Source organism: Sorex araneus, chromosome X (assembly GCF_027595985.1).
Source record: "Sorex araneus isolate mSorAra2 chromosome X, mSorAra2.pri, whole genome shotgun sequence".
Lineage (NCBI taxonomy): Eukaryota > Metazoa > Chordata > Mammalia > Eulipotyphla > Soricidae > Sorex > Sorex araneus.
Window position 1 is genome coordinate 324,591,927 of NC_073313.1, and position 19,170 is coordinate 324,611,096.

Genomic DNA, 19,170 nt, shown 5'->3' on the forward strand with positions numbered 1-19,170 from the left:
TACAACTTTTCATCAATATCCAGAATCTCCAGATTTCTGGTTCACAAAAGGAGCTATGAAATAGATCAACAGAAAAACTTAAAATGACTTCCTAAGCGAAATGCAACCCCACACATAGTAGCAAAATTCATTTAATACCTGGCATGTCTTCTGTGTTAGAAATCACTGAGGGGGGCTGGAGAGATAGCACAGCGGGTAGGGCGTTTGCCTTGCACGCGGCCGACCCGGGTTCAAATCCCAGCATCCCATATGGTCCCCTGAGCACGGCCAGGGGTAATTCCTGAGTGCAGAGCCAGGAGTAACCCCTGTGCATCGCCAGGTGTGACCCAAAAAGCAAAAAAAAAAAAAAAAAGAAAAAAAAGAAATCACTGAGGGCCAGGGGTCGGAGTGATAGCACAGCGGGTAGGGCGTTTGCCTTGCACGCACCGCTGACCCGGGTTCTAGTCCCAGCATCTCATATGGTCCCCTGAGCATCGCCAGGAATGATTCCTGAGTGCAAAGCCAGGAGTAACCCCTGAGCATCACTGGGTGTGACCCAAAAAGCAAAAAAAAAAAAAAAAAAGAAATCACTGAGGGCCAGAGAAAGAGTACAATGGGTAAGGCACTAGCCTTGCATGCAGTCAAGCTCTGCCAGGAGTGATCCCTGAGCACACAAAGCGAGGAATAAGTCCTGAGTACTCCTAGGTGTGGGACAGAAATAATAAGTACTGAAAAGAATGTGGAAACTCATTCAATACTGTTAGAATTGGTTATTCTAAGCCTAAAACTAAAAGCTACTTTGAAAAACAATTTAAAGTTTTAGAATATGTTAAGACCATATTTAAAATAGAGATGAGAGGGTCCAGAATATGGAGTCTTTTGCCTGATTAAAGGACAAACCTCGGAACTGGAGAGATAGCACAGCGGGTAGAGCGTTTGCCTTGCATGCGGCCAACCCGGGTTCGATTCCCAGCATCCCATATGATCCCCCAAGCACCGCCAGGAGTAATTCCTGAGTGCAAAGCCAGGAGTAACCCCTGAGCACTGCCGGGTGTGACCCAAAAAGCAAAAAGAAAAAAAGAAAGGGCAAACCTCAATTGGTCCTAAAACTACAGGCAAAATCATTTCTTGTATACCTCTATAGTTTTCACTGGTAAGACAATTTACACCTTAATTTTCTTAGAGCAGGATTAGAGGCATTAAATGTGAATGGTAATACTCTTATCAAAAAGAGATGGCACAAGGACCAGAGAGATACTACAGGACTTAAGTCACTTGCCTTGCACCCAAGTCCACCCCAATTCCTGAAATCTCATGTGGTTTTCCTCCTCCTCAACCATACCCCAAAAGAACTGATGATATGATACCATGGCTAAAATCATACCTGTTATCAAACTCTATTTTACCTCCATTTTATTTTGTAATTTGGGCTGGAGCAATAGAACAGCGGGTAGGGCATTGCCTTGCACACGGCCAACCCGGGTTCGATTCCTCCAGCCCTCTCGGAGAGCCTGGCAAGCTACCGAGAATATTTTGCCCGCACGGCAGAGCCTGGCAAGCTACCTGTGGCGTATCCGATATGCCAAAAACAGTAACAAGTCTCACAATGGAGACGGTACTGGTGCCCGCTCGAGCAAATCGATGAGCAACGGGATGACAGTGACAGTGAGGCAGAACGATAGTACAGCAGGTAAGGTGTGCCTTGCATTGGTGATCCAGATTTGATCCTGGGCACCACATATGGTCCCCTACACATTAGTAGTAAGCCCTGAGCAACACCGGGTGTGGCCCAAAAACCAAAAAGTAAAAAATAGTTCAGGGGCCAGAGATAATACAGCAAGTAAGGCACTTGCCTTGCACATAGCCAACCCTGGGTTCAAGCTGCTCCAGGAGTAATCCCCGAGCACACTCAGCTGTGGTCCAAAATCCAAATATAAAACAGGGGTTGGAGAGAGAGTACAACGGTTAAGGAACTTGTCCTGCACATGAATGATCCAAGTTTGTTGGATCTCCAGCATCCCATACATTCCTCTAGCCCGCCAGGACCGATCCCTGATTGCTGAGCCAGGAATATCCCATGAGCACTGCTTGGTGTGGCCCCAAATCCAAAATAAAACAGTTCATATGCAGTCCTTATCCTTATCAAAAACTAGAGCAATTAGAGTGCTTGATTTACATGAGGCTGACCTGAGTGTGATTTCCAGGATTCCAAGTATTCCCCCCAGCACTAAGTACCACCAGCAGTGATTCCAGAATATTGAGCCAGGAGAACCCTGAGAAGCATCAGGTGTGGCTCAAAACAAACAAAAAAAAAAAGTGAGAGGGAACCCAGAGTCATTGAGGTGGAGGGATGGGGTCACCAGGTGGATGAGATTTGAGGTGAGACTTCTATATGCCTGAAACCTGACTATAAACAACTTTGTAAATAATGGTGTTATGAGACGGGCACGGAACCCAGGTAATGCGAAATTTTGTGATCTTGGACTCTGGGCAAAAGGGGATCCTCTGCCTGCTTCCCCCAATCTCCCAAGACCCAGGGGTCGTACCCATAAGCCACCTCCTGCTGGCACCAAATAATCCCCTGATCAGCTACCCTCCAGAATTCATGGCTGCTTCTCCTGGAAGGGAACATAAAATGAGGCCTCCATAACCATGCCACTGGACTCCACACCAGGGGCGCCCCAGAGGGGAGCAGGTGAGAGCCCTCCCCACCCTAAGAGACCCAACCCTGGCAGCCAACGTCTACTATCCAACTGCCGCCATGCTCCAGGCAGCTTTCCACACGCTCGGGCCGAGTCTCACCCATGAGTGAACATATTCCTGGACCGGAAATACATATATATATGTATATATATATATATATATATATATGCATGCCTCTCGGAGAGTCTGGCAAGCTATTGAGAGTATCCCGCCCGCAAGGAAGAGCCTGGCAAGCTCCCCGTGGCATATTTGATATGCCAAATACAGTAACATTAACAGTCTCATTACCCTGACCCTGAAAAGAGCCTCTAATCATTGTAAAAGACGAGAAAGGAGAGGCTGTTAAAATGTCAGGGCTGGGACAAACAAAGACGTTACTGGCACCTGCTCCAGTAAATCGATGAACAACAGAATGAGAGTGACACACTGATACAGTGATGAAAGGGGCAGGAGAGATAGTACAGTGGATAGGGTGCTTGCCTTGCATCTAGCTGACCAGGCTGGTGCTCAGGGAACATATACAGTCAGGAATGGAAACCAGGTCTCACTTTGCTCAGTCCACTGAGCTCTGTCCAGTCTGCAGCACTGTAGTACTGTCGTCCTGTTGTTCGATTTGCTCGAGCGGGCACCAGTAACATCTCCATTGTGAGACTTGTTACTGTTTCTGGCATATGGAATATGCCAGGGGTAGCTTGCCAGGCTTTGCCGTGCAGGCGGGATACTCTCAGTAGTTTGCCAGGCTCTCAGAGAGGGACAGAGGAATCGAAGCCAGATTGACCATGTGCAAGGCAAACACCCTACCCGCTGTACAGTCTAAGGACTTGAAATTTCTAACCAGGTTGAATTTTTGATGCTTATCTTTACATTTAATGTACACTTAATGATTTTCATGAGCAAGATCACAAAACACCTAAAACCCAGGGCAGGAGGGGATAGTACTGCAGGCCTTACACAGGGCAGCCCTGGGTTTGATCCCCAGCACTCCCTATGATCCCAAAGTGATCCCTGAGCACAAAGTCAGGAGTAAGCCCAGAGCAATGCCAGATGTGGCCCCCTCCCAAAAAAAAAAAAAAAAAACCTATAAACCATAAACTCCACTCCAAGTCAAGAAGTTTTGCCCAACTCCAACTACCATGCTCCCACCCAATCATGGAAAAATGTTACATTGAGATACATCAATAAGTACCCTCTGCTCTCCAGGAATTTAAGTAGTTTGTGTTCAGGATACAGGAACCACAAAGAAGAAAGTTTTAAATTGTGGGAGATACTTGTAATAGTTTGTTTTGCTTTACATACTACTGAAGTTTATATTTTTAAGAAAGCATCAGTGTGGGGCTAGAGAGATAATATAGTGCTTGCCTTACACAGTGACCGACACAGGCTAACCAGGTTCAATCTTCAGCATCCCCTATGGTTCCCTGGGCATTACCAGGAACAAAAAGTACAGCGCCAGGAGTAACCCCTGCATAGAGGCGTGTGGCCCCCTCACCCCAACCCTTCAAAGAAATCATCAGTGAGATTAGTGTTTAGGAGGCAGTTTTTTTTAACAGACTTACGGGTAGTATTAGAAAACGGAAATAATTTAGAGTCCTCTGGGCTTGTACACAAATAGGAAATTTGCATCTGCAATTCTCGGAGTGTCTACATGACCAGATTTTGGGAACCTGGTGTAACTACAGTATTAAAGGTAATAAAGTCTAAATTCTATTCCAATCTCTGTGAACGCTTCTGAACATGGTTAGTGGGGCTTCCCAAATAATCTTCAATAGGCCCTTTTATTATGCTCTTTTCAAAAATTAATAGATTAACGAGTGGGGTTTTTTTTAGCTATTAATCTTCATTTTAGTTAAGTCTAAAATAATTTTAAAATCACAAAAATTAAATGATGTTAGACAATAAAACTACTCATTTTCCAGTATCAAAAATCACAAGGCCATGACTCTACAATGTTTATGACAGATCAGTTTACTGCAATAAGTACTAAGGACAGGTCTATAGCCCTATGAAAAATCTCTTGCACCAAAAATGACAGTTATCTCAAATAAATAGCAAGCACTCTTGAAATTCCAGCAAAATTTTAAAAAACACAAATACTAAAAAATATACTTTAAATTAGGTGCCTGCTTCCACCTGTCAGAAGTAAATGGCAGTTGAAAGTAAACTAGGTGAACCTTTCCACTTTTCTCAGTGCCTTCGGTCGTTAAGCTGAAATCCAGACACATGCATGGAGGAAAATGAGAACAGGAACGACATGGTACCTCGGACCAATGAATTCTTGTAAGGCACAAGAGAAAAGCGGTGACTTGGCAGTCTCTGAAACTATCACAAACGGAACACAAATCCCCAAAACCACTTAAGCGGCTGCTAATGAGCCTCTTCCCCGCCCCCCCCCCCCCCGCAAGTTCTTGTAGATTAATCGCCCCTCGAATTCCCCTCGCCCAGCTAGGCCTCTGGGCCCGCAAGTCGCGAACTCCCAACAGGTTCGGTTTCTGAGGCGAAAGATGCCATCTGACGAGAGTCATCAATGAAATAAAGGGGACGTGGCCAGGAAAGGGCGCTGGGAGCGCCTGAAGAAGGCATCAGGCCTTTCCCATTCCGGCCCGGCCCCGGGAAGCGCCGCGCCGCGGGGCTCGCCCAGGAAAAGCACCAATGGCAGCCGTCGAGGCAGAGCAGTCCCTAATTTTTGGTTAATCCCCACCCAGGTCCCGGCCATCCCCCTCAACACACGCCCGCCCCGCTCCGTTTCGGCTCCTGAGGGACGGCAGAAGGGGTTCGTCCACACACACAGACACACACACACATATCCCCCCCCACCCGGAGTTTCATGGAAACGGGCAGGTGAGCGGCCTGGGCCGCCCGCTGAGAAATCCAAGAGGGCGGAGGGGTGCTCTCGGGGCTCGGGCGGCAGAGGCCAGCCTCTCCCTCGGACCCCACCTCCCCGCGCCCCGGCCGGGCCGCCGCGGCCAAGGTTCATTAGCGCCATCGTTAATTGACACCTGTAATGAGGAAACTTTCCGCGAGCCGAGCGGAGCGGGGCCGGCCCGGCCGGGCCCGGCCTCGGCGGCGGCCCCGCTCGACGCCCAGGTAACCGCGGGCCGCCTGGGCCCGAAGCGCCGGGGCGGCCGCGCCACCGCGCACCTTTTCCCGGGCGCTAGGCCCGCACGCCGCCGGCCTGGGCCGTCGCCTCCCGCAGGCCGCGGCCGGCCCGGAGAGGCCGGGGAGCGGCGCCGGGGCCCCCCCCCCAACCGTGCACCCCGACAGGCCGCCGCCGCGTCTACTTACTTTCATTTAACACCTCCACCAGGTCTGCGCAGTTCTCGCACATCGTTCGGCCGCCGCCCCCCCCCTCCCCCGCTTCGGATCGCACTGACTGCTCCCGACCGGCGGGGGGGAGGGGAGAGAGGCGGAGGAGGGGGCCGGCCGGCCGGCGGGGCGGGGAGGCGACGAGGGCGGGCGGCGGCGGGGACGGGGCGGGGAGCGAGAGGGTGGGGGAGGGGGCCGGCGGGCCCCGGAGCGGGCGGGGGGGAGGAGGGGGGCGAGGGGAGATGCGCAGGCCGGAGGGGCGCAGAGGCGCCGGCGGCGGGGAAGGGGGGGAAGGACGGGGGGAGGGGAGAGGGAGGGAGGGGGCGGGCGGGGAGAGAAGCAGCAGAGTCACTTCACCGACCAGACGCCGCGGCCACTGCCGACGCCGCCGCCATTTTAATCGAGCGTTCGGGCTGCGCTCGGCTCTTTCCGCCCGGGCGAAGGAGCCGACGAGAAGCGCCTCGCGCTCTCATTCCTCCGCCTCCCGCCCTCTCTTCGCCTCCCGCCCGCCCTCCTCTCCCTCCGCACACACGCCGCACGCTCCACACCCCGCCGCGGCCGCCTCGCCGCCCTCCCTTTCCTCTTCCGTCCGGCCTCCCCGCCCTCGGTCCAGCCCCTCGGCGCGGCGCGCTCGCCCACCCCGCCCAGCCCGGATCTCTGTCAGCGGCCGGAAGGGAAACGCGAAGCCAGCGCGGCGGCGGGGGGAGTCCGGGTGAGTCGGGAAGATGGCGGCGGCGAGCGGCGCCCACGCCGCCCTCCTCGCGGACTCCGAGGTCCAGCGAGCACCGGGGTCGCTGGCCCCCGCCCCTGTGCCTCGCCGTATTCCCTCCGGGCCCACAAGTGGGACGTGGCGTCGATTTCTTCCCCCGCGCCCTGGCATGGCGGCTGGGGGACGGCAAGGAGTGCACTGGGGTGGCCGGGCCGTGGCCACCGCGAAGCCCAGCCCGGGAGCCAAGGCCCGCGCCGCACGGGGCTTGGCGATCGTGAACCCGCCCCGGGACCGGCTCAGCTGCGCCGTGTTAATCGTTTCCCCGCCACCCTTGAGAGCCCCGCCGGCCTCAAGCAGTGAAACACCTTGACGCGCCTAGAAATGGCGGAAGCGAAGCGTCTTCACATGGCAGCGCATCTTCACTCCGAGGCTGCTCCCCGCTGAGCCTCTGCAGCTCTGGCTCGGAACACGTGGAGAAGGGGATCCCAGAAGGGCCCGAACACAGGCGTGCAGGGGCTGGACCGGCTCGCGTCGGGGTCGCTCCCTCAGCCCTGCCTTTCAGCCCTGCGCCCCACGTTTCTTACCCCAGGGGCGGCTGGAGAAAAGGCCAAAGGTTGCTCGCGGCGCAGCTGCATGCAGAGCAGCTGCGAAGGCAGTAGGCACTTCGGTCGCAGTTAAGTCTCAGCATCTCCCCACCAAAGGACCCCACTGTGTATAGTCCCTGCTGCTTCACCTTAGCCCTCTTGTTTCTGAAGGTGCCCGGTGAGAAGAGATGGTACCTTCCTTCCCACCCCTCTGTAATGATAGGACTTGAGTTTCTGGACCAGCATAGCTCCAAGCACTGGAGCACATGGCTTTGCCACCAGGATACCTGGGTTTCATCCCAGTACGTCCCCCTGGGCACTTTTAGCCCTCCAAATTGGCGAGGAAGTAGCCCCCGAGTATCACAGATGTGACTGACAAACAAACAATGCTGAGGGCCCGAACAGCAGTACAGCAGGTAGGGCGATTGCCTTGCACACTGCCAACCTGAGTTTCATCTCCAGCATCCCATATGGTCCCCAGAGCACCGTGGGGGATTTACCAGGAGTGATTTCTGAGTGCAGAGCCAGGAGTAACCCCTGAGCATTGCCAGTGTGACCCAAAACAAGGCAGGAGAGGAATGTCAAAAGGATTGAGTGAAAAGTTGTAGAAGGCAGAGATTTGGTATCCTCACTCTGTGTAGGGTCCCACATTGCCAGGACGAGCACAGAAATAGGAGCTATACTGAATGTGGTTCAAAAACCAAAAAGCATCTACAGGAAAACAAAGTGGGGTGTGGGTGACTGAAGAGATAGTACGAGGGTGAGACACTTGGCTTTGAATGTCGCTGACTGGGCTTTGATCCTCAGCGTCCCATATGGTACCCACGTCCCATCAGGTGTGGTCCCTTAGCACAAAGAAAAGGAGTAAACCCGGAACACTGCTGGATGTGGCCCAAGAACTTAAGAAAAAACAACCGGGATTTCTGAAAAGTTGAACTCTGTATAAGGCATTGTCAATTCAACATAAATTCACACCCATCTCTCTTTCCTGCAAGGAGACTAGGCAAGGGGCTGGAGCAATAGCACAGCGGGTAGGGCTTTTGCCTTGCACACAGCCAACCCGGGTTCGATTCCCAGCATCCCATATGGTCCCCTAAGCATTGCCAGGGGTAATTCCTGAGTGCAAAGCCAGGCGTAGCCCCTGTGCATCGCCAGGTGTGACCAAAAAAAAAGGAAACTTGCCAAGTCCTAGATTTAGGGTCTCGAAGAAGGGTTTTGTTTTGTTCAGGTAGTACCTCAGGGTAGTAAAACCCATTGGTAGAAAATCCATCATGACTTGTTTTTTTCTAAGGCTGCCCTAGTGTTTGAGTTCTAGCCAATAAAAGGTAAGCAGAAATTTACAGCGGTTTTTTTTTTTTTTCATAGAATTGTCTATTCCTGGTTAGAAAAAAAAAAGTTTAAGGGACAAATTCAGCATGCTCTTTAACCCTTCCCACTTGAAACATGATCATGATACAGTCATAGCATTGATTTTTGTGAAGAAACAAAAATTTAGCAATGAAACCACAGAGTGAAGGGCCAATGATAAAACAGTACAAAATAAGATACAGTATCTACCCCTGGTCTGCTTGTGTAAGAAAAATGAATCTTCCTTTTTCTTTTCTTTTTTTTCTTAAACCATACTTAGGTTTGACTAGTTGTAGACAATTGCATTTCTCACTAGTATAGGTATTCCTTTATTTCTTCTCCTCAATGTAGTAGCAGCTCCAGTTGGATAGTGGGGGAAGGGGAGGAAGTTGCTCACACACCTGACTACAGTGCTCTTCAGAAATTTGTACATCTTGCACAAGTCTTCACTAAGTTGCTCACACTCTTAATTGTTGCATATAAGTGTTGCACTTCCTAGAAAGCACACTCCAGTTGTAATGCTCATCAAGCATTCCTTTTTGTGACTATGATGTGGCTGAAGTCACTTGCAGTGAGAGTCATAGAATTGCCCTCTTCACGTTCAAGCACCTGGGACACAGAATTTGAAATCATGACAGTAGATTTGCAAGGAGGTGCTATAGCTATAAACCCATGCTCTTGAACTGTGGGTCAAGAGCCATGTACATAGTTGCAAAAAAAAAAAATGGCAACAATGAAAAGATTGTGAACTTGTAATGACCCAAAATTAATTCAAAATTAAAATCAACATCTAGCTTTGTGTCATGGGAAAAGTTTAAGAAGACCTCTATTCAGCATTATTTCTCCTGACCCCAGACACACTTTTGATAATTATACAGACCAGCTATGCTTTAAACATCACAGAAAAGACATAACAGGTCTAAAAACTGGAGAGGACAACTGCCACCATAGGATATGTAGAAGATATACTCTGATATTACTTATTACAATATCTTGCTTCCACGTTTGGAGGGATTTTGTTGGGTTTGGTAGCAGTAGTCTACTGTTCTCTTTTTCCACCATTTTAAAAAATGAAAACAATAACGGGGGTGGGGAGGGAATTTGGGGCCACGAAGCAGTGTTCAGGGGTTACTCCTGTTTCTTCACTCAGGAATTACTCCTAGAGGTGCATGGGGACCATATGGGATGCTGGGAATTGAACACGGATCAGCCTCATCCAAGGCCAGCACCCAACTCTCTCTGCTATTGTTCCAGCTCTGAAAACAATATTCCATGTGGTATTTATGCCCCACCCAGCAGTGCTCAAAGATTATCTCAGGCTCTTTGCTAGGGAGTGTGTTCATCACTCCCTGTAGTGCTATGGGCACCTTACAATGTTAGCAGTGGAACTGTAAGCCACCTTCATGCAAAGAATGCACTAAGTCCTTTGAGCCATCTCTCTGGTCCCTAAAACTGACAAGCCATACTAAGTAAATAAACAAACCAACCATGTATTTGGCCTGTGGACTCTAGTTCACCAGCTTTTTCAAATGCTTCAGTCTCTTCAAATGTCTCGTGAGCAGCTGAAGAAAGCAGGAGCCAATGTATGTAGATAAGGTTCCTGCCTCCTAGTTCTTCGTTTGTCATTCTTTGGTTTGGGGGGCCATACTCAGCTGTGCTCAGGGCTTACTCCTGTGCTCAGGATTATTCCCAGATCTATTCTCAGGGGTCACTCTTAGCAGTGCTCAGGGACCATGTGTTGTACCAGGAATTGAATCCAGGTCCACTGCATCTAAGTCAAGCACCTTGCCCACTGTACTACATCTCTGACCCCCATTCATCATTCAAGACTTGGTAAACGTGGGGCTGGAGCAATAGTACAGCAGGTAGGGTGTTTGCCTTGCATAGACAGACCTGGATTCTATTCCCGGCATCCCATACCGTTCCCTGAGCACCACCAGGAGTACCCCTGAGCACCCAGTTGTGACCCCCTATAAAAAGCAAAACAGGGGGCCGGAGCGATAGCACAGCGGGTAGGGCGTTTGCCTTGCACTCGGCCGACCCGGGTTCGATCCCTGGCATCCCATATGGTCCCCCAAGCACTGCCAGGAGTAATTCCTGAGTGCAAAGCCAGGAGTAACCTCTGAGCATCGCTGGGTGTGATCCAAAAAGCAAAAAAAAAAAAAAAAAAAAGCAAAACAAAAAAGTTGTGTTTGTTTTATTTTTAAAAAAAGGTTTGGTAAATACTTCTGGGAATATATCCTGGAGAAACAAAAATGTATAGTCGAAATGACATCTGCACTTATATGTTCATCACAGCACTGTTTACAATAGCTAGAATCTGGAAAAAACCCTAGTGCCCGAGAACAGATGACTGGTTAAAGAAACTTTGGTACATCTATACAATGGAATACTATGCAGCTGTTAGAAAAGATGAAGTCATGAACTTTGCATATAAGTGGATCAACATGGGAAGTATCATGCTAAGTGAAATGAGTCAGAAAGAGAGGGACAGACAGAAAGATTGCACTCATCTGTGGAACATAAAATAACAGGAGACTAACACCCAAGAATAGCAGTATATAATACCAGGAGGTTGGCTCCATGGCTTGGAAGCTGGCCTCACATGCTGGGGGAAAGGCAGCCCCGATAGAGTAGGGAACACCAAGTAAAATGTGGTTGGGGACCCCACTGGAGAAGAGAGAAGCGTACTGAAAGTAGACTGGAGACTGAGCACGATGGCCGCTCAATACCCCTATCCAAACCACAACACCCAAAAGGAGAGAGAACAAAATGGAATGCCCTGCCACAGAGGCGGAGGGGAGGGGACGGGAGCGGAGGGTGGGAAGGATACTGGGTTCATTGGTGGTGGAGAATGGACACTGGTGGAGGGATGGGTTCTCGAACATTGTATGAGGGAAACACAAGGACAAAGATGGATAAATTTGTAACTGTACCCTCATGGTGACTCAATTATTTAAAAATTATTAAAAAATAAATTTTTTAAAAAAGGCTTGGTAAATATATCATAAGATGTAATATGTTTAGAAGGTGTTCATTCTGAAGGACTAAAGAACAGACAGGGTGAACAACAAACACACATAGTATAGCAAGTAGGGTACTTGCCTTGCATGTGGCCAACCTATGTTCAATCCCCAGCATCCTATACGGTTCTCCAAGCACCAGCAAGAGTGAGTCATTCCTGGGTGCAGAACCAGAAGTAAACCCTGAGCATTGAAAAATGTGGCCCCAAAACAAACCCCCCCAAAAAAATAAATGAAGCAGGTTATCTGGTAAAACATCCCCTAAATTCTTGTAAGTAGGGATTTTCAAACCATAATATGTAATCACTATTACATTTTTAATAGCTAAACTGAAAAGAATTACTTTTAAATATTTTGTATACATGACACCATCTAGTTGTAGGAATTACACGTTGAGTAAAATTATATAATATATTGAATTTCTAATTTAAAATATATTGAATTTTTAAAAAAATGTTGGGGGGGGCTGGAGCAATAGCATAGCGGGTAGGGCGTTTGCCTTGCACATGGCCAACCCGGGTTCGAATCCCAGCATCCCATATGGTCCCCTGAGCACCGCCAGTAGTAATTCCTGAGTGAAGAGCCAGGAGTAACCCCTGTGCATTGCCCGGTGTGACCCAAAAAGCAAAAAAAAAAAAAAAAAAGTTTGAGGGGCTGTTGCAAAAGCACAACGGGTAGGGCATTTGCCTTGCATGTAGCTGACCCAGGTTCAATTCCCAGCATCCCATATGGTTCCCGAGCACTGCCAGGAGTAACTTCTTTGTATTGCTGGGTGTGACCCAAAAACAAACAAAAAAAAATTGAGACACACCCAGCAGTGCTCGAGTTTACTCCTGAAAGCTCAGAGGACCATAAGGGTTGCTGGGGATTAAATTCAGGTCAACCCAAGGGCCTTACCCACTATGCTATAACTCTGGTCCCTGAATAAAATATTTATGTATGCTAGGGTACCTGTGAGCCAATAAAATCTTTGGAAAATTAATATTACCCTGAAAATGATTTAGCCATTTTAGCATTGTTTGCTATTATTGAACTTTGGAATTTGAGGTTAAAGCCTGGTTTCTACCAGAGACTAGATTTACTGCAGAATTTACTTTCTCTGTATCTATACTCATCACTTTTGAACTTCAGGTCATTATTAGAAAGCAAATGCCATGTTATTCTCTCCACAGAAACCTATCCAAGTGCTTTGTGCTTAAGCTCAGCAAATTTCTATGTGGTTCTTGAATTGCTAGGGAGATTTATTTTTTAATAAATTGGATTATAACACTTTCCTGCTTAAAATCCTATAGAAAAGACAAGTAGGGGCTATAGTGATAGTACAGTAGGTAAGGTTTTGCTTGCACACGGATTTAATCCCAAATACCCCAAATGCTCCCCTGAGCCCACCAGGCATGATTCCTGGCAGAAAATCAGGAGTAATCCCTGAGCACTGCTGGGTGCCCCCGCCCAAAATAAAGACAAGGATTATTTCACCACAAGGATATTAAAATTGGTGAACAGATAGAACAAAATAAACTAGTGAACATTGAAAGAGAACTAAGGATAACTGAAGGGAAGAAATGTAATGGGACATGATGGGGGAATGCAGGTAAGCTGGGCATGGGGGGGGGGGTGTTAAAGTGGATTTTATTTCTTAAAATTCTGCTGTTTAGAATAATCTCTAAGGGCTAGAGAGCTAGTAAAAGGTTTAAGGGTCTTACTTTTCGTGTGGCCACTCTTTAATCACTTATTGTTGCTAAGGGGGAGTGGTGGTAAATAGTAAAATAGGCTCTTCTACTGCTTCATGAGCGGAGGGGAGAGGGCAAATGGAATAGAGAAGGGATCACTGAGAAAATAATGGCTGCAGGAACCAGTTGGGATGGGAGATGCATGCCGAAAGTAGATAATGGACCAAACATGATGACCTCTCAGTGTCTGTGTTGCAAGCTATCGTGCCCAAAAGTAGAGAGACAGTATGGGGAATATTGTCTGCCTTAGAGGCAGGGAGAGAGTGAGAAAGGGGAGGTATATCCGGGATATTGGTGGTGGGGAATGTGCACTGATGGAGGGTTGGGTGTTTGATCATTGTGAGACTGTAACCCAAACATGAAAGCTTGTAACTATCTCACGGTGATTCAATAAAATTTAAAAAAAAATTGAAAGATTAAATAAATAAATAAATAAATAAATAAGGCTCTTCTGTTCAGATAGTCTGTTTAGAGAAAAACCCTCAGGCATAGAAATGGGGGTGCCTAGTAGTTGGAAGTCTGGCTGCTGTGCACTGAGAGATAAAGCAGAGGATGTCAACAGCACCAAGAGTGCCTAATCTACCACCCTTTCATTTTCAACCTGTTATGGATAGCAAATGTGAATCCAGAGAAGCAGCAGTTATTCAAAACTGATAATCCTGTAGACAAGAAGCAAACATCAAGGCACTGAAGATGGTGGAATGGAAAAATTAAAAACCTGCTCTTGGGGGCTTAGTTTTGTGGCTAAATCACTGCTAGCAACTCCTTGTTCAATGCCTTGTTATATGCTTGTTAACAAACAAAAATAAGGGGCTGGAGCGATAGCACAGCGGGTAGGGCATTAGCCTTGCACACAGCCAACCCGGGTTCGAATCCTAGCATCCCATATGGTCCCCTGAGCACCGCCAAGGGTAATTCCTGAGTGCAGAGCCAGGAGTAACCCCTGTGCATTGCCCGGTGTGACCCAAAAGGAAGAAAAAAAACCAAAAAACCTCCAAGCCACTATTGAAATTTTTGTAGTCTAGTTTACTAATTAAAAATAATTTATTTTAATAGATATATATAAATATATATACCAGACACATATCTGGTGAGGGCCAGATAGATAGTAGAGGAGATAGGGCACTTGCCTTGCATGTGGGCAACCCTGTTTAATCCACATCACCTCATATGGTCCCTAAAGTCCTGCCAGGAATGATTCCTGAGTACAGAGCCAGGAGTAATCCCTGAGCACAGCTGGTTTTACCCAAAAGCCATAAATAAATCAACTGAATAATTAAAAGTTTTTTAAATGGTGTGGTAAGGGCCAGAGGTAGTATATCTGGTAAGACTCTTGCCTTGCACACAGCTGACCCTAGTTCAAATTCCCTTTATCACATATCGTCCCCAAGTACCACCAAGTGCTACCCCTGGCTACAGAACCAGAAGAGGTTCCTGCACACTGCCAGTTGAGACAGGGGGGGGAAAAAAAAAAATATATATATATATATATATTCCCATATATATATGTATGTGTGTATATATATATGTATATATATATATGGGCTTGAGAAATAGCACAGTGGGTAGGGCGTATTCAATATGCCAAAAACAATAACAAGTCTCACAATGGAGACATTACTGGTGCCTGCTCAAGCAAATCGATGAGCAATGGGATGACAGTGATAGTGATACAGTGATATATATATATATGCCAAAATATATATCGACATATATATCGATATATATATATATGGAGAGCAATGGATGTTCTATAGCTCATACTTCACACCTATGAGCCCCTGGGCTCTAAACCCAGCGCTGCTTGCAGGCCCAAACCCCAAGCAGAGTGGTTCTGCTCTCCCCAACACCACCAAAAGGCCTCCACAATAAACAGCAACAATGAAAAAGTATAGTAGCACTGCACTGTAGCACCGTCGTCCCATTGTTCATCCATTTGCTCAGAGTGAGCACCAGTAATGGGGCACCAGTAATGTCTCCATTGTGAGACTTGTTACTGTTTTTGGCATATAGAATACGACACAGGTAGTTTGCCAGGTTCTGCCTGCAGGCGGGATACTCCTGGTAGCTTGCCGGGCTCTCCGAGAGGGGAGGAGGAATGGAACCCGGGTTGGCTGTGTGAAAGCAAACGCTCTACCTGCTATGTCACCTTGCCTCCAAGATGTCTATATGCAAATCCCTACATTCTGAATATGGTACCTGACATGGCAAAAAGGGCTTTGCCGGTTAGAGCCTAGAGACTGGGAGTTCTTTTATGTTTTTCCTGTGTGCCTGATTAATTGCATAGGGCCTTCATATTAGAGTATCTTTTCAGCTTTGTTCAAAGAGAGTTATGATTACATAAGAAATGGTCAGAGTTAGAACATTCCTGGCTTTTGAGATGGATTAAGGGGCCCAGGAGCCAAGAGATATGAGAGGTCTCCAGAAGCTGAAAAAGACAAGTAAATAAATTTCTCCACTTCAGTTTCCAGAACTGAATATAGCCCTGTTGGTATCTTAATTTAGCCCTATGAGGTTCATGTTGGATTACCATAACTATAAAATTTTGTTAAGTTTGGTTTTGAGTCACCAAAATTGTGTTAGTTTATTACAGTAGTTAATAGAAAACAAAAACCGATAGCATTGCAGTTAGAGGGAATGGTATATACAAAAAACCCATCACATAAACTTCTGTGGCTGTTTCTAGGAACAGAAGTAAAGCCTATGAACTAACAACATAGTCATAAGGGAAGGCCTGTGCCAGACTGCAGAACTTGGCTAATCCTGCTAAATTCTGATCCTGAAAGCAAAGAAAAATTGTTTGTTTGGGGTTTGGTTTTTGCTTTTTGCTTTGGGGCCACACCCAACAATGCTCAGGGCTTACTTGGTTCTATGCTCAATGATTACTCCTGGCAGGGCTCAGGGGAACATACATGAAGCAGAGTCAGGCACCTAACTCCAGTAATGTCTCTTTGATTCTCAGCACATTTCAAAAATTTATGGAATGTTTTTTTAATTATGAGTTAGAGTTAGAGAATGGAAGACTAACACCCACGAGTAGTAGAGATAAGTACCAGGAGGTCTGCTCCACGGCTCGGAAACTGGCATCACATGCTGGGGGAAAAGGCAGCTGAGATAGAAAAGGGAACTCTAAGTGGAGGATGTTGGGAGGACCCATTCAGGTCAAAAGATGCGTGCCGAAAGTAGACTAGAGACCAAGCATGGTGGCCACTCAATACCTCTATTGCAAACTACAACACCCAAAAGGAGAGAGAACAAGGGGGAATGCCCTGCCACAGACGCAGGGTGGGGCAGTGAGGGATGGGGTGGGGGTGGTGGGAGGGATACTGGGAACATTGGTGGAGGAGAATGGGCACTGGTGGAGGGATGAGTAAACAATCACTGTATGACTGAAATGCAAACACGAAAGTTCATAAGCTTGTAACTACCTCACGGTGATTCACTAATAAAATTTAAAAAAAAAAATTGTGAGTTAGAACAACTCCATTTAGATGTAATATATAGATAGCACTTTAACTTTTAATAATACTACATTTAACCATCATTTGTGACTACATTTATTTAAATTTCAATGTCATTCATAATGTTGGAAATAAAAACATTTTCCATTCTAAAAATGTGATTAAGTGCTTTATTATCATATCAATTCTTTTACAGTATACAAAGGATGTTCTATATTGTTATGTATCCTTTTCCTACAATTCCTGGCAATGCCCAGGGATTACTTCTGGCTCTACATTCAGGAATCACTCCTGGAGGTGCTCCAGGGACCATATGGGATATATGGGACTCTAGGGATCAAATACTGTTTGGTTGCTTGCAAGGCAAGCGTCTTACCTGATGTACTCTCTAAGGCCCCCTATCTAGACTGTTCTTATTTAGTACAGGTTCAACCCATACTTCATCAATTAGCATTATTTCTCCTTTGTATTCTAGCAGATTCAGCTTCATAGTAATTTAAAGAAATGTTTGCAAAATTTGTTATCTTTTGATTATGAGAGTATCTATTTTGATATTTTCTTATTTTGGGTGGGGGTTATTAGAGCCACACCCAGAAATGTTCAGTGATTACTTCCAATTAAGTGCTTAGGATCTGCACCCAGCAGTGCTTTGAGAAACATACATGCAAGGGATATATTATGATGTTATGCAGCTGACCCTGACTTGATCCAAGCTCTGCATATGATTCTCCAGGAGTAATCCTGAGCACAGAGCCAGAAGTAAGCCTTGAGGGGCCCGAGAGACAGAGTAAAAGGTAGTGTGCTTGCCTTGCAAATAGCCAACCTAGGCTTTATCCCTGGTTTCCTATATGGTCCTCTCATCTCCACCAGGAGTGATCCCTAGTGCAAAGCCAGGCATAAGCTGTGAGTACTACTAGAGGATTATTTCTATTTAATAGATGAGACATTTGAGACCAAATCAACAAACAAGCAAAAGGTAAAATGAAAACAAAATTATGTTATTATGGTCAGAGACCCACTTAATAACAATCATATTTTATGAACTACCTAATAGTATCACTTTTATCATTAAATCCTACCAGATTTCAATAACTGAAGTTATATTTCAAGGCATCTCTGTGTCCATTAAAGTTATAATGCCCGGGCCAGAGCTATATAGTACAGCAAGCAGGTAGGGCATTTATTTGCCTGGCATGTGGCTGATCCAGTTCAATCCCTAGCATCCCATATGGTCCCGCGAGCACCACCAGGAGTGATTCCTGAGTGCAGAGCCAAGAGTAATCCCTGAGCATTGCTGAGTGTGACCCCAGAAGCTTAAAAAAAAAATAGATAATTCACAAATCCTTTGATCCAACTATTTTGTTTCCAGAAAGTTATGTTTTTATTGGTCAGAAGGGACCCGTTTCCCAAGATGTTCAGGGGTTACTCCTGGTTACTCCTACTCTGGCCCCTCCAGAAAGTTGTCATTTGTATATACTCACATGTTCAAATTTCTTCAGGGTAATAGCAAGAACTTAGCACTTGTCTCTGGGTCAGACATGATTTTAATTGCTTTACATATATTAACTCCTTTAATTTTTGCAGTTTTGATTTTTGGAGGGGGGTAGGAAGATTTTTGAGTCATACCTGGCAGTGTTCAGGAGCAAACTTTAGGTTTGATTTTTTTTTTTAGTTTTTGGGCCACACCCCGTGGTGTTCAGGTGTTACTCCTGATTTTGCACTCAGAAATCTCTCCTGGCTGGCTCAGTCTAGATGGAGGGCTGGGAATTGAACCCAGGTTGGCCATGTGCAAGGCACTGTACTGTCTTACCTTAACTGCCATACTATCACTCCAATCCCAGGAGCAGCCTTTGGCAGTACCCTGAGAACTATATGTGGTGATGGGGAATCAAACTGGGGTGAGCCACATGACAGGCAAGCATGGTAAACTGTACTCTATCTCCAGTCCAAATCTTCACATTAATATTCTGAGTAGAAATTATTTCTATTTTAAAGTTGAGGCATTTAAGGTTTGGAGAGTGAGTTGACTAAGGTCAAAACTAGTAATGGGGGGGCCGGAGCGATAGCACAGCGGGTAGGGCGTTTGCCTAGCACGCGGCCGACCTGGGTTCTATCCCCGGCATCCCATATGGTCCCCCAAGCACCGCCAGGAGTAATTCCTGAGTGCAAAGCCAGGAGTAACCCCTGAGCATTGCTGGGTGTGACCCAAAAAAAAGCAAAAAAAAAAAACAAACTAGTAATGGGGACTGGAGTGATAGCACAGTGGTAGTGCGTTTGCCTTGGACGCGGCCGACCCGGGTTCAATTCCCAGCATCCCACATGATCCCCCAT

General features: G+C 46.8%; 1 protein-coding gene across 3 annotated transcripts in view; it reads right to left on the bottom strand.

Annotated features, from left to right (window-relative positions):
• The window catches only part of USP34 (ubiquitin specific peptidase 34), a 248,212-nt gene extending 241,823 nt beyond the window's left edge, over nt 1–6,389 (bottom strand). For all 3 annotated transcript variants that reach the window (XM_055121529.1, XM_055121528.1, XM_055121532.1), the window contains exon 1: nt 5,965–6,389. In XM_055121529.1, the coding sequence (XP_054977504.1) occupies nt 5,965–6,007 (43 nt within the window). In that variant the 5' untranslated portion in view covers nt 6,008–6,389. The remainder of the gene's footprint in view (nt 1–5,964) is intronic.
• Between the last annotated feature and the right edge of the window lie 12,781 nt (nt 6,390–19,170).